At 42.1% G+C, this 23,040-nt stretch overlaps 1 protein-coding gene and 1 long non-coding RNA gene across 2 annotated transcripts; both read right to left on the bottom strand.

Annotated features, from left to right (window-relative positions):
• Positions 1-710: 710 nt before the first annotated feature.
• LOC135491634 (protein O-linked-mannose beta-1,2-N-acetylglucosaminyltransferase 1-like) lies at positions 711-20,984 on the bottom strand. The gene is made up of 16 exons (XM_064777605.1): positions 20,932-20,984; positions 20,534-20,584; positions 19,386-19,470; positions 18,840-19,036; positions 18,315-18,510; positions 17,546-17,740; positions 14,507-14,703; positions 13,487-13,585; positions 12,685-12,857; positions 11,881-11,974; positions 11,208-11,257; positions 10,339-10,465; positions 8,316-8,451; positions 6,550-6,705; positions 4,484-4,645; positions 711-1,140 (listed from the first exon to the last, which is right to left on the bottom strand). Exons 1-16 carry the CDS (start codon positions 20,945-20,947, stop codon positions 894-896), a joined length of 2,181 nt encoding a protein of 726 aa, XP_064633675.1. The 5' UTR covers positions 20,948-20,984; the 3' UTR covers positions 711-893.
• Positions 20,985-21,139: 155 nt separating this feature from the next.
• On the bottom strand, positions 21,140-22,536 carry LOC135490924 (uncharacterized). The gene is made up of 3 exons (XR_010447767.1): positions 22,403-22,536; positions 22,086-22,220; positions 21,140-21,209 (listed from the first exon to the last, which is right to left on the bottom strand). It is a non-coding gene; the product is annotated as an uncharacterized LOC135490924 (long non-coding RNA).
• Between the last annotated feature and the right edge of the window lie 504 nt (positions 22,537-23,040).

The following is a 23,040-nucleotide window of genomic DNA, read 5'->3' as shown; positions in this document are numbered from 1 at the left end:
GTCCGACTGTCACGTGACTAAAACGTCATCAACATCTTATGCAAATGACCTTGTGAGCTATAAATAGTAACTTCGCGGAATGCTATTTTTTTCAAACCCAGTAAAGAACATCACAACATGGAAATCAATTTCCACAAGATCTTTAGTTCCTACGGCAATTCAAAGATGGCACTGCTTGTATTCATATGAAGATCGACGCCCGACACGAACGTGCACAGACAATATGTCGACGCATGTGTCTACATGGCACAATCGTGCACAGGCAGTAAAAGATTTCAGACATGGTATACTTCTGCAACATGGTGACACATTTGGTTCAGAAGAACATAACACAATGGATTATTTTCAAGTTGATGTTTAATTGTTACCCTGGACAAACCCCAACTTTAGAATAGCATTCCGCGAAGATGACGTCACTGCACCTGCTGCCCTCTATTTCCCCATCGCTGAATTACAGGCAATGTCGGACAAACATGCGGTTTCGTAATGGATTCAGGCTTTCTAACTAGGGCAGTTAGATTCAATCTGGCACATGTCCGAGTGTTGGAAATACTACATATTAATTGTTCTGAATATTTCTCTCCCTGACTCTATGGTATCATTCATGCTAAAAACAAAGCAGGGTAAAAAATAATTGACTTTGAAATAAGCTCAAATGCGTAGAAATAAGTGTCGATGTCCGACTGTCACGTGACTAAAACGCTTCAATATCTTATGCAAATTACCTTGTGAGCTATAAATAGTAACTTCGCGGAATGCTATTATCCATGTGTACCAAAAACACATAAAATATTAGGAAAATGGTGTAATGCAGTGATTCTACCTTCTTCTGGGCATCTCTACCCTCTCCCCGTCGTAATACTGTTGTGTGTTCTGTGCAAGACATTTTACCGCTATCTGACTGTCCGGAGTATGTCTTTAGATAATGACTGGATGGAGGGTGGCTTGTAGACGTAATATTCCGTACCGGAACCGACCAGGAGGACCTCGTTGAAAAAATAGTTGAATCTGACGAGTCCGCGATGGAGGTTGCGAGGCGGATAGTCATCCAATGAGAACAAACCAAAACATTGGCAGAGACGACGTAACAGAATGAAATCGTTCACTTCATCTTGCTCGTAGTAAACGATATAAACTTTCCTGCAACGAGAGACAAGACGCAATTTCGAACTTTATCCATTTCACTACCCATGACCCATAGCGCGTTGCATGGAATGACACCCATACAGCACCACTGACCCACAGAGCGGGAGATAAAATATCACCAACACAGCACCACTGACCCACAGAGCCACGGAGCAGGACATAAAACATCACCCCCACAGCACCACTGACCCACAGTGCCACAGAGCAGGACATAAAACATCACCCCCACAGCACCACTGACTCACAGAGTGGGAGATAAAATGTCACCAACACAGCACCACTGACCCACAGAGCCACGGAGCAGGACATAAAACATCACCCCCACAGCACCACTGACCCACAGTGCCACAGAGCAGGACATAAAACATCACCCCCACAGCACCACTGACCCACAGTGCCACAGAGCAGGACATAAAACATCACCCCCACAGCACCACTGACCCACAGTGCCACAGAGCAGGACATAAGACATCACCCCATCAGCACCACTGACTCACAGAGTGGTATAAAACGTCACCCCATCAGCACCACTGACCCACAGAGTGGTATAAAACGTCACCCGTAGAGCACCACTGACCCACAGAGTGGTATAAAACGTCACCCGTAGAGCACCACTGACCCACAGAGTGGTATAAAACGTCACCCGTAGAGCACCACTGACCCACAGAGTGGTATAAAACGTCACCCCATCAGCACCACTGACCCACAGAGTGGTATAAAACGTCACCCCATCAGCACCACTGACCCACAGAGTGGTATAAAACGTCACCCCATCAGCACCACTGACCCACAGAGTGGTATAAAACGTCACCCGTAGAGCACCACTGACCCACAGAGTGGTATAAAACGTCACCCCATCAGCACCACTGACCCACAGAGTGGTATAAAACGTCACCCCCACAGCACCACTGACCCACAGTACCACAGAGCGGGACATAAAACGTCACCCCATCAGCACCACTGACCCACAGAGTGGTATAAAACGGCACCCGTAGAGCACCACTGACCCACAGAGTGGTATAAAACGTCACCCGTAGAGCACCACTGACCCACAGAGTGGTATAAAACGTCACCCGTAGAGCACCACTGACCCACAGAGTGGTATAAAACGTCACCCCCACAGCACCACTGACCCACAGTGGATTTACACAGCACCACTGACCCACAGAGTGGTATAAAACGGCACCCGTAGAGCACCACTGACCCACAGAGTGGTATAAAACGTCACCCGTAGAGCACCACTGACCCACAGAGCCATGGAGTAGGACATAAAACGTCACCCCATCAGCACCACTGATCAATCGACCCACAGAGTGGGACATAAAACGTTCCCCCCCACAGCATCACTGACCCACAGAGCGGGACATAAATGTCACCCCACAGCACCACAACCTACACAACGGTACATGCACTTCTTTACCTTTTGCTTAATAAACACTAAGCCACAGTGCTGCCATCTGTTCAGAGCAGATCCCTTTGCCAAGAGGAATATAAGCCTGACCATGATACATCTGGGACTCAAATGCTACTCCAGTGTACTTGATAAAGAGGTTGTCCACATTAGAGAGGTGTTCGCTAAGGAAGGTTCCACTGCATTTTGTACAGTTGCGCAGAAAACACACCCAATCCCTAATCCTGGGATTGGATGAGGTAAATTTTGTTCAGGCTGAGACTGGTAAGAAGACCAACACTGTCAAAGCGAAATGAATATTCATTTCCATGGCCAATGTGCACAACTTCAAGGCATGCGATTTTATCAGATATTCGCATATTCAAATGAGCCAATAGTGCTCACAGTCAAACTCTTCTGGCACTCCCCAAGGAAAAGGTAATTGCCTGAAGGCAAAGCCCAGTTACATCACACGATTCGAGGTCTGGTGGAGCCATGTGATTTGATTATGGTAATGAGTATGCAAATGCATGCAAAAGTATGCAAATGTATGCAAATGTAAATCCAACTGGGTAATGGATTAAACCAAAGGCAATACATGAAAGAAGGTTAGAGAATCAGAAAAGGTAACCACGATAGCCTGATTGTTTGAAGGAAATGGTAAGGTTCAAGAAGCTATTAGATGAGAGCAATGATAGAAATTTTTGTGCTTCCCCAGCAAAGTTATGTGGGTGGATAGTTGGAGAGTGGGTCATGCTGGTAAAGAATGCATTTTGCAGCAAGTTGCATGTTGATGAAGATCTGCTGAATTTGTGTCCTTCAAGAGTGAATTATGAAGTAACGACAAACCAGTCTACTTCACAGTGACTCAAACTGTCCTTGAGTTGTGTAGGAGGAATTGAAATTTTTGAGTTTTCAGAAAAAGCCCCCTAGTGGTCGAACGGTGAATTACACTGGGCTGATTTTCACTAGCAAGGAGAGTCTACTAATATCTTGAAGCGGTGTGATGTTTGAGCCTTGGCAAACTTACAAAAGGATCGATGCCTGGCTCTTCACAACAAGTTTGAGCTTCAATATGAGATAGACAAATGAGGGTCAGTCAGATGAGACCAAAAGCCATATGGTCCCTTGTACCTGAGTGTGTGAGGGACTATGAGAAGCTCAGAGGATGGCCTGGTAAGACGCGCTCCGGGCTGATTCAGGAGACGGCAAGACTGATATGTGGGTGAAAAATCACATCAAGCCTCGAGGGCAGGTTTGAAAATTTTTTTAATTCAATCAACTTCACTGGAAGTTAGTCAAGTGCCCTTAGGTGTGATCTAGTCTCACTTTTTGGTGCCAGATATTTGTCTTGCTATCAGTCATCAGTAGAGAAGCAGCCTGCAGCTGTGCATCATGAATAACGAATTGATAATTCCCCGAGACGATTTCATTAAATCACAACAGAATCCTAAACGAGTCTTGTCAAAGAAAACTACAGTACGCTGTTTCATGAATACCTGATGAGACCCAACCGCGAATATTTCATGCAGTTGTAACAGTTTGTGGACATTTCATAAAGTTAGGTCACTTTGATACAACACAGTTTTAGTATATTAGCACATCTTTCAAGTTCACCCTGCTCAAAGTAAAGGGGGAAAATTCCAACCAAACAATTTCATGTTTCTTAAAAGCTTAGATTTTAGAGTTTGATAGTTGATAATTCTGGTATTTTTGGCTCTTGTTACTCAAGGTAAGGGAGATTCCAGATTTTAGGAACGTCAACTGATGAGGTGCGGCCGCAGTATCTTGTATTTGAGCCAGGACTATGAGAATAAACTCTGATACAGTAAGACCAGCATGACCAGCACATGATCGTCAGTCGTGATGTCATCAATCAACAGAACACTTTCAGTAATCATGCTTTCAAAATCCAAATTGCAGTGTTAAAAATTTAAAACCTCTTACCCCTTTTCTGCTGGCTGGAACCTCTGATCTAAATTACCCATAATGCACTGCAGGAAATTCGCATCTTTGATTGGCTGACTGCTCCGTATCAATCGGAACAGCTCATCTTCGTATTTTTCTCTCGTAAGTGAGAATGGATGAGCGATTTGGACTTTTTGTTCCCTGCAATGACGAGAGAAAAGTTATTTTAAATGCCCTGGAAAAAAGTGATTTTCATCCCTATGACCTGCAATTAAAATCACATGCAACAAAAATTGCTTGTCTGCAGTGGTCATCGCAGGTGCATGCGACAAAGTGACCAGCAGTCAATGATATCAAACGCAGCAATTACTGATTTTACCTGCAGATGAGAGATATTTTTGTCGCACATTGCAGCAACTATAATCACAGCCCACAGCAACAAAAACATTTCGATGAATGTTGACACTTTCGGAAAAGAAAGTCACTAAAGCATTCTGTCTTTCTACTTTCTTAGGCAATCAGTAATTACAAAGAACAAGAAATGGAGTACCACTTCCGGCTACTATTTTAGTAGTCGGACACGGAGCGATATTTCCTACACTAAACTTTTGCACTTTTCATCCCCAGTGGGTTAATCCCCAGACAATGTAGACCACCGATCTTGATTGCAATTTGATACTGTGCGGTAAAATCATCATCAGGTTCATTTAGGATGATACGAGAAAAGTCCAGTGGGATTCGTAGCAAACTATAGCATATCAGTTTCGTGTAAATCAAATTGTGATACTACCGGTGTCTGTGGCATTATCAATGATACAATGATCTAATGTTTCTTCCAGAATTTTGGAAGGGCAGGCATTTTGGGTATGAGCAAAGAAAAGGCTAGGGTGAACTGAGAAAAGGGTAGGGTTAATGCACTTCTGTAATGAAGAATTCACTAGCTGTTCAAATTTGAAAAGAGCAAGGAGCACTTTTAGAGGGGAAGGGTGCCGGTACTGTACCCTACCATTTTCATCTGGATTTTTTTGGCCATTTATTTTCACAATTCACTATCAGGAAATACGGAAAACACAAAGATAAAAGGCAGGTGAATACTTCCAAGTTTACAGCACACATAAACTGTCCACAACTCATTAACTGAGTTAGGTTGAACAAAAGATGAACTGGTTTATTCAAAACCTTCTCAAATTACTAAAATTAAAATAATTATCGATTTTTTGAAATGTCACAACAAATCGCTCGGTTGGAAATATGCAGTCAAGGTGAACTGTGCAAATAGGCACTTGAGGTGATTATCCATGCTACAGTGCCATTCACAATTAACATCCCTAAATCCGGGTATGTTCAGTTACATGTTACGTGCTTCCGGAAATAAGACAAAAGACTCGCCGGAAATCATTGAGATGGTCGACATTAAGGAGCGAATAGTGCCTTTCTAAGCAGGTAGTGCTCGGGGTTAGCCAGGAGTGAATGGGTATGACCCAATAGGGGTGACCTGTTACAAATACTCATGCACTGCATTACATGCACTACCAGGAACACCCCTAACTCGAAAATAGATTCTCCCGTCTGGAGTTAACCCTTTTGACCCTCTGAAATTCAGGCCTTTCGATTACATCATTTTCACACCGCTATAGGGTGTAGGAAATTTGGCATGTCCCCAAATTAGACCCTGAAAAAATGTCCCCAAAATAGAAAAAAAAAAAGAAATTTTTTTTTTTTTTTTTTGTAATTTGACCCCCTGAAGCGTTTTTTGACACCTTAAATGACCAAATCTCATCCTAAGTGGCCTAATTTGATACTTTTCATCCTAAAATTAGGAGTTTTCAGGTGCATGTGACAATGTCAGTCAATAAGGACGTCGATGTTCAGGCAAATTGGCACAACGAAATGTCCCCAAATTAAGCTAAAAAGAAAAAAAAACATGGCACCAAAATAGGCTAAAAAATACAGGGTGTAGAGGTCTCCATGTAATTGAAAGGCCTGTAATATAGCCATTAAATCTATTGTCTATTACCCTGCAGGCTGTAATAGGTATATCAATTGAATGAATCACCCCCTGATTATGGAAATACTCACAAGACAACAAGTTCTATCAGACGTACCTGCTGGTAACTCGCTTTCTATTGAATAACTCCTTGGACAGCGTAGAGTGCATCTGCCCCCTAGCCGTCACGTAAGGCAGGTGAAATACCCGCGACACATCTGGGATTAAGATCTCACTACCATTGAGACCCCCAGGGAACCAACCCTGCCACGACCTGGAAAATATTAAGAAACAGACAAATCAGCACTGGCTTAGAACTTTGTTTTTTCTTGTATTAGTGTTAGGGGGAGGGGAGTTGGTGGTTTAGAGTGCATCCGACCCCTGCCTAGCTTCTCAACTCAATTTTCTTTTAGCCATTTAAATCAGTACTGGTTTAGAGCTTTGTTTTTGGTGATATAAGTGTGTGGGGGAGGGGAGGGGGAGGGGAGTTGGTGATTTGGAGTGCATCCAAACCCTGGCTGGCTTCTCCACTAAATATTCTTTTAGCCTTTAAGCTAAGATTTCGTTGAGGGTTAAGTTTTCCTTCCATCACAGCTGTGTCCAAGCAACACATTCAGTGATCGTATAAACCCAAATATTTCCGTAATATCGAAGAGAAACTTCAATGGCGAAATTCCTTAAAAACATCATCACATTTCTCCATTCATGTTCCACAGAGAATTATGTACCGGTGTCAAAGACTTCGGCTTTTTAAACCTCAAACAAATCTAAAATGCTCCCAATTACCTGTCCCCAACTTACATTATCATGATTATAAAATCCACACATTTTAAAGGTGTACGCCGTTCGTATTTTAATCGTGGGTCAGGAAAATAGAAGTGCAGTTATACACAATGCCGTAGTGCAGTTATCATGCATGCAAATTTGCTGAAACTTGGTATGTAGTATTTGTATATCTGTCTACAAAACGGTAATGTTGAAATTCATATTCAGTACATATTTACGCAAACGGAAATTTTCAAATTCAAATACGAATTTCAAATTTTGAACACAACCTTTAAATTACTCCAAACTCTCACTTTTCAGCTTATTGGTAGTCTAAGAGTCGATCCACTTCTTGTCATAATACTCCGCTCTCTATTTAAATCTAATCATCACGGACCCTTGGTGATTATTTCAGTCATGCAAGCCGGCCATTCCCGGGAATGAAGTAACGCCTTGAAGTGGGCAATATCTTGGGCAACAATAAGGCATGAAAATGATTCAAGATGTGAAAGGCTTGAAATGAATTCTGTGAAACCAGTTACCAGTATTTCAATTTACAAACTTTGTTGACATTGGTGGGATTAACCCTTCAATTTCAGTCGGTATCCAAGCAACTGATGAAGTAAAGTTACTATGGGGAAATTTCAAATCCTGACTTTCTTTATGGAACCGAATTGTCCACATATTCAGCAATCCGAAGCCAGCTACCGTGAAATAAAGTTGTACAGTGTCAGTGGAACCTCCCTTAGCGGACACCTCTCTATTAAGGACACTAGTTTAGTCCCAAGTTGGCTGTTTCCATTCAACTTGACCTCTCTAATCAGGACACCTCTCTATTAAGGACAGCACATGTCAGTACCGAGGCTGTCTTTAATAGAGAGGTTCTACTGTATTTAAACCAAAAAACAGCCAATACTTCAGACTGGTGAAAAAATGATCAATTTTTAGCACTAAATAAGCTTACGCTCTTTGAAATACAAGTTTTTGAGCTTTTGAAATACACTCGCATCTACCCGGCGATAATTTGCCAGTACGAATCACTGCGGGCCAAAAGTACAGTGTACAAACCCGATAAATACCGGGTGCGGAAGTGAAAGAGTTGAAGAAACCAGTCCCTACCTTCTCCAGCAGCACCAGTGTTGATTATTTTTCATGTGATTCTCAAAGAACGCCCTCTGTAGGAGGAATGCAAAACCAGGGAACGATGAGCTGATGCGATAGACCAGGGTGCTGTTCGTCGACACCTCTTCATAACCTGGGGGAAGATATAAGAGTGGCCTTGACTAAGTTACGTTGTAGTTCACACAATTTGGCAGTTGAAACGGGACGGTAGCAAAAGCCACGCACGATTCCAAGGCAGGACAGATTGTGTCCGAATTGTGAGCTTCAAGATATTGAGGATGAGTAACACTTTTGTATTGTTTGCCCGAGGTTTGGTGCTCAGCGAGCGCAGTATATAAAGCAGTATTATTGGAGGAGACCTAATGTATATAAGTTTGTGAAATTGCTCAGTGCAGAGAGCAAGGTGGCTCTGACGAATCTTGCAAAGTTTGTGAAGGAATGTATGCAGTTAAGAATTTGATGTAATTGTGATAGGCACTTTCATTATGTTGCTTCTTTTGTACCACCCTATTCCTATGTTACTTGTAAATTTGTACCATAAGCCAGTGTGGCTTAGTGTCATTTGAAACAAATATTAAATAAATAATAAATATAAGAAAGATAGACCAATTAACCCTGGCACGATCAGATAAGAGGGAGGAAGAGGCAATGTTCTCCATTAGGCCATTTGTCAGGGCGGCCCACCCTTCCTTGGTGGCTTACCACTCATCCTATATCCTATCCTATCATAGTAATCTGAGCTGCAGTAACGGGCCGGTACCCGATCTATAAAAGGTTTTGTTTCCAAGTGAAGTAGATAATGAAATCGACAAGAGGTTTTGCTATCACTGTGTTCTACTTGATGATGACATAAAGAGGCCAGATGGGACTGAAACGACAGTACTGTGTGGGTCATCCTGGCTCCCTAGCAATAACAGAGAGGTTGTGCACCCTTCCGACCCCCACTCTGTCATTAGATAACTGTTGTTTACATTCAAAGTTTGAAGTCAAATTAGGAGTAATGAATGATGTACAACCTCTTCACTGTGACCTCGTATAATTTAGAGATAACAGATTCAGTAAATTGACCAGAAAAGATGCATTTGTTTGTCTACATCATTCCTTGCCTCACCTACAGGTGGCATCACCTCTCCATCAGCGAAAAGTTAAAGTGATACTATGATGTGATTTACAACTTTGCGGAAATACGTCCGTTTTTAATTGTTGATCACAAATGTTAAGCTCAAATTTTCCATTTTTGATCAGATTTATTATAAAATCGCTGAATGTAAACCACCTCGACCGCGAAAATGTTCATGTTGTGATGTCATCAACGAAAATGGCATTGAACGAGCCGTCCGGGCGGGATTAAACCATCAATTTCTAGAAAATGTGCATTTCGATTCGAAAACCTTACCGATTTATGAGAAAGTGACGTAGTCATTTGTCAAAAACAGCTAAAACATGGTGAAATTTGACACGAGTTACCCTTTAAGGCAAAGCATCACATGATGTTATATAGACTAAAATAGAGATGCGTAATACTCCGCAATTTTATAAAGGACACACTACCACTTGTATTGATACAGATGGCAGCACATAGCAATGATTACACGTATTAATTGTGTCCCGTCACAGCAAAACAAGTCGCATGTCGCTCTCAGCTTGGTAGGTTGAGACGGACTGGTTGTTCATTTCTCTGTTGTCTGCCTTTTGTGAAATATGAGTACATCAATTTCTTCCATTATCTCCTGGTGTCATTTAGGCTCATCTTCTGGGCGACATGCGCCGGGTTTTGCTGTGACAGGTCACAATTTATGTGTGCCACCAATTCTATACCGTTTTTGCTCTGTCTATATTGATCTTTACATGGCAATCCAAAGATCTGTGGTTCGAATCCAGTCAAGGCGACTTGATTTTTCTGTACTAGTCTCATTCTTTCCTCATACGAACCAACATTAGCAACCTTATCATTGATCTTTACATTACATACAACAATCTTACTTCTCAAGTGAATGTTGTTGATGTAAACGACACTCACCATTATCGTTCCAGGCAGATATTCCAAGAAGCGACTTATCCTGTCGGACGACCTGATATGTCTGCGCCAGAAAGTAGAGAAAGTCGGGTGAAAGAACCAAGTCTTCCTCCAGGATTATCACACTCTCCTAAAAAACGATCGAAATGCAATCTAATGTGAATTCTTCTGTTGGGAATTTATGCTTGAGGGGTGAATATCCTTCAGTCAACCAAAAATTACGCAGCAAAAACTCGCCAGAGCTTTAGAGGAACATCCATGCCCCTCAGTGATCTTTAGGAGACTGTAGACTAGGATAATCGATCAGGAGGTCAACTTTCTCTGAGTGAAGATCGACATTTGCAGGGACCACCCCACGATGAACTGCGACTAAGGTTACCAGCTAGCTCCAGTATATGAGGCCATTCCTAGCTCTGGTGTATGAGGCCGTTCCTAGCTCTGATGTATGAGGCCATTCTAGAGCCCCGTTTTGAAGATCACTGACAAAGGGGAATGGATGTTCCTCGAAAGCTCTGGTGAAATTTTGCTAAGTAGTTACCAGTTTCGACTGAAGAATTTTCACCTCTCAATAGAAATATGTTCATAAAAGAGTTGACTTTTCTGTTCTAAGTTTCCAGATTTTACCAACATTTGACTCCTTTAAACAGGGGCGTGACAGTGTCCAGAGCAAAAAAGAAAAAAATTTCACGCAAAAATATTGTCCTTGGAACTGCCCTAACTATGTAACTTGCAAAATATGGCTCTAAAATGGTTACTTTTTGTATGATTGAGTAAATTCAAAGTCGTACGCAGAGCTAAGGCATAAATCTTTCCATTTCTGCTGTCAAATAAAGCCCTTTTAGCAGGGTACAACCCTTGGCTTTACAACTTACCTTGTTAGGAAAGATCTTCCATGCTGCTTCAATGGCTTGATGCATTTGAGCTGAAAATCAAGAATTAGTCATGGGTAGTTAACAAAAGTCCATGCCTGTGCAGAAAAAGTGTCCACCCAACCTTTGGCAAGACTTGCCCAATCCCATCACAATGAAATAACGAGAAAGGAGACACGAAAGCCTTTCTCCACAGGCGACGTGCATGGCACGTCATGCCACTTGTCTCGTCAGGGGCATATGACGTGCATACAACGTCATACCCTTGTATAACTTCTACAGGCCTGAAACATCAGCACTGAGACGGCACCTTTCTAAACATGCTTTACGCACCGGGGAAACATTTACTAAGAACCCTTCGTGCCCTAGGTGGCACATGGGGCGTTCCCCAGGGTCCTCCACTCAAGTCTGTTGGCTGCTCGCTGTCTGGCTGCCTCCCACGTTAGGCCGGGGAAACATTAGTTTGATCTAAATACTATAGATGGCGACACTTTTGAATATCATTCGAGCTCTTGGTTAAATGACACCATTGTTCAACCTTGCTATAAGCACCGGCTGACGAAGGTCGCAAAAAGAGTTTTGCAGTGAATTGGTCAAGAGGCTGGGGCCGCGGTAGAGAATGATCAGTCACAGTATGATTGAACAACTGACTTTGCTTGTGATAAGGGGTACTTACCTATATATGAGCCACTGCTATTGAGTTTAATGGGTATGAAGTCAAAGACTTTGGCCAACTCTGCACATTCGTAAAACTTCTCATCATAAGTAACCTGGAAGAGAAATAGATAAACCAGGTCAAAGGGGACTGCCAGTAGCCAATAAGTAGATCAGAGCCACACTGCTTTTCATTACTGTGATCATAGCGAGGATCTAAGCTCTAACTGGGACTTTGAAGCTACAGTAGAACCTCTTTATTGAGGACATCCTCTTGACAGACAAAGCCGTCCTTATTAGAGAGGCGTCCTGATTACAGAGGTCAATTTGAATAGAAATAACCCATCTGGAACAATGAGACTTGCATATTGAAAATGGTGACTTCCCTTGACCAATTGTTACATCTGCCCTCTGCGCTACAATCTACAAGTAGCCTCATAGCCTAGTGGTTAACACTGCTGGCTACCACGCAATAGGGCCCGGGTTCGATCCCGGGGAGAACCAGGATTGTATTTCTGGATGAACCGGCGTGGCTTTCAAGGAACTAAAATTCCTGGCTCTTCACAACACGTATATTAACGTATGAAATAGTCAAGGGTCTGTCGGATGAGACTAAAAGCCGTGGTCCCTTGTACCTGAGTGTCTATGCCAGGGCAAGTAAAAGATCCCACATAGGTGGACAGTAGCCTATAGTGGACTCCATACCTCCGGCAAAAATCCAATAGGGTTACGATGCCGGTAATGATAAAGGTAATAATGATAATGGTAATCTTCGAGTCAATCAGGTAACAATCTATCAGACTAACGTTTCATGAATGATACTTACTAGCACCATTTTGGGATCGACACCCGGCTGCATCAGTACGGTCTCCAGTAGCATCCTGAGACCGTTGTAGTTCATCCCCGGAATGACAACAATGGGCACGGCGGAGATCGCGTGTCCCTGCAAGACTCGGTCGGTCAGTGGAGCTGGCCGCAGGGGTTCGTCAACACGATTCACTGAAAGATTACGCAGTGGAATAAAAAGCAGAGATTCTGAAACTCTGTATTAGTTCATCGCAGGAATGACAACAAAGGGTTTGGCAAAGATCGGGTGAGAACTCAGTTGTCAGTGGAGCTGGCCGCAGAGGTTCGTCAACACGATTCACTGAAAGATTACGCAGTCGAATGAAAAGTAGAGATTCTGAAACTCTGTATTAGTTCATCCCAGGAATGACAACGAAGGGTATAGCAAAAATCGGGTGAGACCTCAGCCATCAGTGGAGCTGGCCTTGGGGATTCTTCAACACGATTCACTGAAAGATTACGCAGTCGAATAAAAAGCAGAGATTCTGAAACTCTGTATTAGTTCATCGCAGGAATGACAACAAAGAGTTTGGCAAAGATCGGGTGAGAACTCAGTTGTCAGTGGAGCTGGCCTGAGGGATTCGTCAACACGATTCACTGAAAGATCACGCAGTCAAATGAAAATCAGAGATTCTGTGTGACAGAGGTTGTACCTATGGCTGATGCAGTCTTAGGATTTTAGAAGGTCACATGTGTGCTCTGCCAAGGAGAAACCACGCCAAGGCGGTTTTAGGAGCCAGCATGCCCTACTGTCGTAATGAGCCTCAGCTTCGAATACGCACCATCACAGAAGTCGCCGTAACCGTCAAACTTTGAGCAGAATTCTCGCCTCTTCATGTTCCTATTCACGAGTGGATCTGGCTTGATCCGGTAGCCTTGGACTGGAAAAACAAAGAAGCGTGGTATAATAGACCGGTTGTGCATTTCTCTGTGGTTACGAGCAATGTGCTGTATATCATGCTATTCAGAAATAATAGTTTGTCTTTTAAGGGTTGACCACAGGTACCGCCATTTACGCTACACCTCCAAAGCTCAAAGCAATCAGGACTCTTTTCAAATGAAAGGAATGCTCATTTGAATCATGGGAGGCTGTTCTCTTGAAAACAAAGAACAGACTCCCGCCCTTGAAATGATCATTCACTATGTTTTGAAGGCGTTCTAATTGCTATAGGATTTCAAGTTCTAGCCAAAATGGTCAACCCAGTTTGAATCTTAAAGTGATACTATGATGTGATTTACAACTTTGCGGAAATACGTTCATTTTTAATTGTTGATCACAAATGTAAAGCTCAAATTTTCCATTTTTGATTAGATTTATTATAAAATCGCTTAATGTAAACCACCGCGACCGCGAAAATGTTCATGTTGTGACGTCATCAACGAAAACGTCGTCGGCATAGCGCAATTTCAACGGCATCAAGCGAGCCGTCCGGGCGGGATTAAACCATCAACTTCTAGAAAATGTGCATTTCGATTCGAAAACCTTACCGATTTATGAGAAAGTGACGTAGTCATTTGTCAAAAACAGCTAAAACATTATATGTGACTCGCTCTACCAAAACTAGGCGCTTGTCGCATCTGAACTTGACAGGTTGATACGGACTTGTTGTTCATTTCCCTATTGTAGACCTTTTGTGAAATGTGACCAAATCAGTTTGTAATAGATTTCACAAAAGGTCTACAATAGGGAAATGAACAACAAGTCCGTATCAACCTGTCGAGTTCAGATGCGACAAGCGCCTAGTTTTGGTATAGCGAGTCACATATGTTGAAATTTGACACGAGTTACCCTTTAAACTCACTTCTTGTCGGGATACACATCTTCTTATCGAGTGGCTTGGGCCATTCCCCATGCTGCCCAGCATTCTCAAGCAGCTCTCGGTCGCCAAACCCATTGATGCCTTTCTGTCCGACAAAGTACCAATTATCTCTGAAGCGGATATTCTGTATCTGCGAGCTACCTAACTCGTTGAAGAGATGCTTGGCGTGGTCAGATAATCTGAAAATTGTAGAGGAAGTTAGTTAAGATGAACTATGCCGGTAGTGATGAAGCATTCATGAAATTGACAAAAGAATATTGATAATGATTTTCAGATGGTATAGAACCAAATGACAGCGTCAAAGAAAAATCTGCCACTTTAACCCTTTCACTAACACAGGATTTTGGCAGTGTACTGCATCCCCGGCCCACACCCTGTATAGACACAAAGGTCTTTCGATTTCACCCAGACAGACATATATTTTACACGTTCCGAACTGTTTTACCACAAAGAGATACTGGACAGGGAGATATTCTAACAACAAAAACCTATCAAAATAAAAATTCATCACAAGGAATGCAAAGCTGAATGAAATAATAAAAATAATAATAATGAGTCTTTTAATTTATATAGCAAATTCGTGACACTATAGTTCTCGCTCAAAGCGCTTTGGGATATCATATTATTACCCCGGTCTCCACAGAAATCAATCAGGGGTTTCAAGGAGCAACCAGAAGGTGCTCACTTGAACTCGACCAGTAGGGGAACTAAGCAGTGATTCGGCCGGGAGTCGAACCCACGACCTCCTGATCATGAGGCCGACTCTCTTCCATAACATAACATAACATAACATACACAAACAGGTTCGTTTGCGAGAAAATGACAGCCAACACCATTTAGCGCCCTGCAATCAAGCAATTTTTGTCGCCGTGACTCGCAATCATAATCACCTGCAACAAAAATCAATATCTCCCTTGCAGTGGTCATTGCCGGTCACTCACAGCTTTGAGAATTTATATTATCACCATGATCGAGATCAGTTTCACACCGGTCCTATAATCATTGTAGCCTTCTATGATAGACCGCATGTTTGTGGTGAAAACACCGCAACCTGCAATCATTCCGAACTTCCGTTTAACCATTCAGCATCGCCTACAAATCACAATGTCATGTTTTCATCGCCAAATTACGAGTAAGCGATATGCAATCAATATCGCTAGTTTGCAGAGGACTGTCGCTCATTTGCAGGAGATCCTGTGACAATTGCTGCGCTGATGATCCCATGTCACAGCGATAGAAATCACTCATTGCGGGGGCGCTTTACAAAATAAAGAGGTTATTCCAGTAAAAGCAAACACCTACTATATACATGTAACTTGGCTACAGTACGTCGTACAGACACAACACAGGTCACATTCGCTACAACACTGAAAGAAAGATTGGAAAATAAACAAGGAAATAGGGTTGAAAATAAACAGGGAAATAGGCTAAAAGATTTTCGTGATGCAACAATTTCCCTGGGGAGGGGGGGCACTCTCGATGATTCGTGTACATGACCCATTTGCACAGAAATATATGCAAACAATCTGGGACCAAAACTAGTGTCCTTAAAAGAGAGGTGTCCGCTAAGGGAGGTTCCACTGACATCGTAGCAAAGGGGCAGGTATTGGAAATGGCTCCGGGGGTGGAAGGGGGTCTATGAAATATTCAGAGTACGAGGCTGCTCTATACATCTTATTGAGGGTCACCTCCCCCCTTCTGGGGACAGCGCATCTAAGCTACAAACACAGTCTATTGAAAATAATGAGGGTTATGTCACGTGTGTATTTCATTAGCATTGGGTGTTGTGCCACGATGGTACAGTGTTTTAAAATTACGTGTCACAAACAAAATCTGGAGTAAAATGTGCGTAGACTTTGGACACGGTGGGTCGGACTTCCAGAGGATTTTGATACGGGTACAATATCCAGGACGTACCCATAATCAGGGAGTGTTTTGGCCTTGTATGTCAATCTATTGGAAGAAAACATGAGTTAGGTAGGTTTGTGGAAAGGCAATACTCCTCTGAACACGTTGAAGACAATGGGGGATATGAATAAAGATTAGCAAATGCTTTTACTCCGGTTTTGTACAGGAAGGCCTAGTGTAAATGTACATGGAGATTTAGATAAAAGCATTTGCTAGTCTTTATTCTTATCACCCATTGAATCAGAAGAAAGTGTGGGTTTAAATAAACAAATGTAACGACTCCAGTCTATTCAGACGTTTCGTATAATTGGTACTTTTTCAAATCAGAAGTTACCAATTTGAGTCAAAAACTAGTGTCCGTATAGAGAGGGTGTACGTAATGATGAAGTGTCTGTTAGGGGAGGTTCCACTGCATGTCCAAAGATGCTACCAAATTATCATTAAGCTAACTATCTATGTATAACTTCATGCTGGGAGGAACATAAGAAACAAATGCATGAAGACCTGCAGAAGGATGCATGCGCGACTGATCATTTTTCTCATACTTTGAACAAGAATGAAAGTCAAAAGCGCAAACTAATGATTTTTGTAACTGCGACCTGCAATCATTATTGCATGCGACCGAAATCTGCGACAAGAATCAGTGCTCGCTGCAACCTGTGATTAATATCAAACCCAACAGTTACCAGTAATACCTGCAGACAATAGTGATCTTTTCATCCCTCATGGTAGGGAAAATTGTCACAGGTCGCGGTGACAAAGATTGCTAGTTTGCAGGGCACACCACACAATAAGAGCTTGGAAGTATAGATCTTTCATCGACAGTAGAACCTCTCTATTAAGGACACCCTCGGGACTGAAAAGTGCTGTCCTTAATAGAGAGATGACCTGATTAGAGAGGTCAAATTGAATGGAAACAACCAATTTGGGACCAAAGTAGTGTCCTTAATAGAGAGGTTGTCCTTAATAGAGAGGTGTCCGCTAAGGGAGGTTCCACTGTAGTTTAAAGTTAACATTTTCACTACAAACATGGAACTGTTTTCTTCGAGATGAAGCAACCGTTTTAAGCCGATGCTTGTTCGGAGGTACATCAACATCAAACTTTCAACTCACTTTCTCGAAGCGTCATCGTGCGTCACCGCCAACACAATCTCCCCTTCTTTTATCATCTCAAGGAAGATCTCCAAATGGCTGCTGTCCTCGGCATACGTATCAAAATGGCCGACACGGACGACTTCGATCTCAATAGGATCGACGATAGCAATGTTGAAACCTCGGCCAGCGTCGTTCACTCCAGCTGATAGGACACTGAAACGAGACGATTCACGCAAAATATTTCATGCAAATATTTCTAAAAAAGTTCTGATTTTTAGTTCGCAGAAATTTGAAATATCATTTCATGATCTTAATTTGTCAAAGTTATTCAAATTCATTCACCATGCTAACTCAAAAACCTAGCATCAAACTGGGTGATAGGCTCCTCTGCATTCGCAGTGGCGGGACCAAAGCTATGGAATGAGCTGCCAAATAGTGTTTGTGGCCACAGTACCCTGGGTCGTTTTAAAACTGCACTAAAAACTCATATTTTTAAGAAATTCTTTTGAATCCTATTTTAAATCCCACCTGCACGTTTTCTTTAGTAATGACTTTTATTCTATCATGTATCAATGTTTTATTGTTTTATTATAAATTGTAAAGCGCTAAGAAGTTTTAACAACGTTAAGCGCTATAAAAATGTTTTTAATAATAAAAAAATTTTAATAATAATAATGGATTATCCAATACGAAAACCATTACATCACTACCGTAAGATGGGTTGACATTGGCCAAAAGAGGGATGGATAGAGTCCAATACATTTTCCACGCATATAACTCTACGTACTACTGTCCATTGACACATATCTTTGGTCCCTTATTCCTGATGTTGTTCCTTCCTTTTGCGGTGAAGATGTGAACCGGGAAAGTGTTCGGACCACACGGATGCTCCAGGCCGCAGTTTGGTAACTCCCAGCCAGGCTCCATGGAGGATTTGTCACCAATCTGCGGTTTACTGATCTCGATCCTAGTGAGGGGTCCCACTAGAAAGACAAAAGATACAAATCAGGTTTTGAACAGCGTCCTTTAGGCCGCACCAATTTAATGCTTTGGATAGCGGGTCCAATCACGAATATATTTCCTCAATATGAAAAAAGGGTGATATTTTATTTTCTGTTAAAGGCGCATGGCCCATGGGCAGTCAAAACCCCATATCTGCTGGAGATTATCTCAGTTTTAAAATGGGAAATGTCCTGATTACAGAGGTCAAATGCAATGGAAACGACGACATTGGGATCAAATGCAGTGTCCTCGATAGAGAGGGGGTCCTCAATACAGAGGTGTCTAAAGGAGGTCTCACTACTGTACTTACTCGGGACAGATAGGCAGCCTTTTATTTCAGCGACCTGCGCAAACTCCTCTTCCACGTTCCTGTGAATAAGTTGCTCAACCGCTGCACCCGGGGTCAGACCCCGCTGTCCAATCATCACAAAGTTATCGCGGAATTTCGCCCCGGTGATCGCCTGACTGCCGTACTTCATCAACCAACCTTTTGCGTCTTCATGTAAACTGAAATGAGGAAGCAATAAATAGTCGAGGGTCTACTAAAAGCCGTGGTCCCTTGTACCTGAGTGTCTATGCCAGGGCAAGTAAAAGATCCCACACAGGTGGACAGAAGCCTATAGTGGACTCCATACCTCCGGCAAAAATCCAATAGGTTACAATGCCGGTAATGATGATGATGATGATGATGATGAATATGGGCAATGCAGCTGTCAATGTTAACCTGTACCCCTCCCCCCAACAATTTTGAGTTCCTATATAGTTGACTTCGTCTTTTTACGGTGACATTTGCAGCAATAATGCAATAATCCAGTCCCTCGAAGTGAAATGGCTAACCCTGATCTTGGTCACTTACTTGTAGGTCATTTCGTCTGAACTCGCCACCAGGATTATGTGATTGTCGGGAATAACCAGCTTCAGATAGCGCACCATACTAGCATCTGGAAGAACGAAGAATGAATTACCGAAAATAGCAAAACCGTTGGGTGGTGAAATCATGTGTGACCACTTTCACAGCAGTAAGGCCATAGGAATGATTAATCCTGTTTACCGTCTGAGTGATTTAAAAAGATGATGAGGCTTTTTTTCATTTTTCATTATTCATTATCGGTTTACAGTCTGATTTACTGGTCAAAACACGCGATTCAGCAAGTTCCAAAAAAATGGAAATCAGGTCGGTCATCAACATGAGGCATTGAAAAAATGTCATTATTATGATGAAGAGCCTACCCTGCCAAGTTTTTACTGTGTTTTTCAATCATTTAAGGTAAAGATGAACCACTGGAAAGATTATTTCAATAAAAAAATGATGGCAACAATAAAATAAATAGATTTTTTTTAAAATAATGAAAATATTTCATGTTCGCTCAGAACCCATGCGGGAGGTGGACGGTAAACAGGATTAATAATTCCCATGGCCTAATAAACACTGTGTGATCAGGTCACTCTCAGTGAAAAACATCTGAAGAGCAAGTTAACCGAGCTGTCAACAAACTTATCTATCATCTCAAACTTGAACAAACATTCACCAAATAATAAATCACAACAAGTCAAAATGAAAAATTATTAAAAAATATTCGGCCAGATTTGAAAACAATATTTCCTCTGCGGACCGAGGTATAAAGGAAAGAAGTTTAAACTTCCCGATGACCTCATTCGCCGAATGTAGGTCGGATCGCGCTGATTTTTGGTTTCTGAGTTCCCCTTGGGCTACTCCTAATTTAGCAGCGTCAACAAAGTGCCTAGGTCTTACGGTTACAAAATGCCCAAAATTGACATGGATGGATGGCAGGAAGGACGGACACCATTCCCTTAGTAATATGACCAGCTTCGCTGACTTTGTCAGCCGAGCTAAAAAATCATCCAGGCACCACAAACAGCTGACATTCAAATTGCTGTAAACCAAGAGGCAAGGTCGCAATTTGGATCATGAAGCCGTGACGATTATGACAATGAAGGCAAGGGCAGGGTGGGGCGACAGTGACGACGCAACTTCCTACTTACCGTCGAGATATGTATCAAAATGTTTGATTTCTGTCACCTTCTTGGTGACGTCTGAAAATAGATAAATTGCCGGTCTGAAAAACCTCAAAGAGAAAGAGCTCCCAATAGAACATCCTAAAGATCAACAACAGTGGAACCATTCTTAGCGGACACCTCCTCTATTCTTTTGGTTTTGTTTTTAGGGATAGCTGACCCCCCCCCCTGAAGTATTTTTCGCCGCTCAAAATGCATAACTCTGCTGGCAAATCCCATAAAATAATGTCTCAAGAGATGTCATTTCCTGGTAACATACTTCCATTTCTGGCGACTCAAATTGAAAATAACTTCAACAGCTTGCCTTGACAAAATGTCCGCAAAATAAACTAGCAAAAAATGACAAGGTGTAAAGGTGGACTCACCATCAACGATGACCATATTTAAACCTCGTTCCCAGTTCTTCTTCTCATGACTAACGTAACTGAAATTGAAATTGAAATACAAACAAAATTAATTCAGGTGTCGAACGCTGAATCAATGTGAATGGGGGGTACTGGGTTCACATTGAGCGGTGCATAATTCTTTACTTACTATTTTCCATTGAAGCAGATTATCGGTCCAAAGTCTATACCAAAACCCGACACCACGGCATATGGATACTTCCCGTGAGAACAGGCCCTATTCAAGTTACATTTGAAGCCTGAAAGAGTAAGCAGCATTGAAAGAAACTCAAGGGTTGACCATAGGCACCATCAGTCTGATTTAGAACTTGAATGCTAACAGACGACGACGGACGACGATGACGGATGCCACGGTATCATATAAGTTCCCCAGAGGTGAGCTAATAATCTGATTGATGCTAAAGCGAAATATCGATATCAATGCTAATTAACCATTTATTCTTCTAAATATCACGAAATGACAACTTGGACATGTTCTCAAAATATCAACATTTTTGAAAATGTTCTTCATGACATGGAAGACAATGTCAATCTGAGTGCTGAATCAAGATTTGGGGTGAAAACATCAAAGTCTAGTTGATTGAGAGGGAATATTGTTTTCGTGACAAATACATGAAATGGTCCAGGGACCATGTGCTCACCTCGGGTAATGTAATGTATGTCATTTGCAGTGGATATTGGGAGAACAGTTTCTGGCTAGTTTCACCAATTGAATTGAATAATATTATTCTTCTCAGCTTAATGGCAAAAAGAAAATTACCAGTACCATCTAAGTATAGCATTTTGGTTATAAAGTTGACTGAATTTCAGGGTTATTGAGAGTGTACATGTCACATGGAAATTGGTTGACATCTGTTCAACAGTTTAGGAGTAATAGGACTTCGTTGGATTTCCAAGATGGCGGCCTGGCGGCCATATTTGTCATGGGATTTGACTGAAAATTAGGGATATTGATAAGAGTACATAGATACATAATCACATTAAGTTTGGTTGCAATCCGATGATTAGTTTCGGAGTAATAGGACTTTGTTCAAATTTCAAGATGGCCGCCTGGTTCTGTCAATAGCCATTAAAGAAAATCAAAAGCTAAGGAGAAGATATGAAACCATTGTTACCTGTATCAACTATTTTGGGGTATTTCACCTCGCGTGGACGTCCGCGTTTCTTATTGTCCTGATTAGAGAGAGCCTCCTCCTTCATCCGGCGGGGCAGTCCGTGCAGCCCTTCACTCGGTTCATCGGCACTTTCACCTTGGAAACAGAAACATAACAATCATTAACCCTCTAATGGCAAGTCGCGAGAATTGTGGCGACGGCACATAACGCGTTTGAAATGGGTGCCATAGTTTCCCAGGCTACATGTATTTCAGCTTGAAGAAGAAGAAGTTAAATATATCACTCAACTTTATGTCAATTAATGAACATTGCCCTACCTTGAAGAACCCCTGCATCACTTCTATCAGCCACAGGGACTGAACTCGGCAGTCTCTCCTTCTCTTTAGTTCCAAAGTAGAATGTCTCAATTAGGTAGATAGTAACAGATAAGCAAATCAACCAGATAAGGAAAACCCTAAGGCCTGAAAAAAAACAAGATTTGATATTGAAAATTACATGAATTGTTGTAAAGTGGGGTGACATTGGCCCCTGGGGTGAAATTGACCCCTTGGGTGACATTGGCCCCTGGGGTGAAACTGACCCCTGGTGTGAAATTGGTCCCTGGCCCTGGGGAGAATTGACCCAACTCCCAAAATCTGTTTTGGGCTGAACTTTGATAACTGTTTAGCCTATTCAGTTCTCTTTTAAGATATCTTTGCACAGTTTTTCAGTTGATATAGAAGATGTAGGGTGGAAAATATATTAGAAAATATCTTCACCCCACTTTTGGCCAATGTCGCCCCATTCTACGGTAACGCTGAATGCATCACCCCACTTTGGGCCAATGTCACCCCATCCTACGGTAACGCTGAATGCATCACCCCACTTTGGGCCAATGTCACCCCATCCTACGGTAACGCTGAATGCATCACCCCACTTTGGGCCAATGTCACCCCATTCTACGGTAACGCTGAAT

This window comes from Lineus longissimus, chromosome 7 (assembly GCF_910592395.1).
Source record: "Lineus longissimus chromosome 7, tnLinLong1.2, whole genome shotgun sequence".
Classification (NCBI taxonomy): Eukaryota; Metazoa; Nemertea; class Pilidiophora; order Heteronemertea; family Lineidae; genus Lineus; species Lineus longissimus.
The sequence above is the reverse complement of the archived record's forward strand: the minus strand, read 5'-3'. Positions and strand labels throughout refer to the sequence as shown.

What these genes read in the sequence shown, in the direction of transcription:
- LOC135491634 (XM_064777605.1), bottom strand. An exon ending in AGGCTGCCTATCTGTCCCGA is followed by an intron (nt 18,511 to 18,839) that starts GTAAGTACAGTA and finishes TTGTCTTTCTAG; the next exon opens with TGGGACCCCTCACTAGGATC. An exon ending in GATGTGTATCCCGACAAGAA is followed by an intron (nt 13,586 to 14,506) that starts GTGAGTTTAAAG and finishes TTGTTTTTCCAG; the next exon opens with TCCAAGGCTACCGGATCAAG.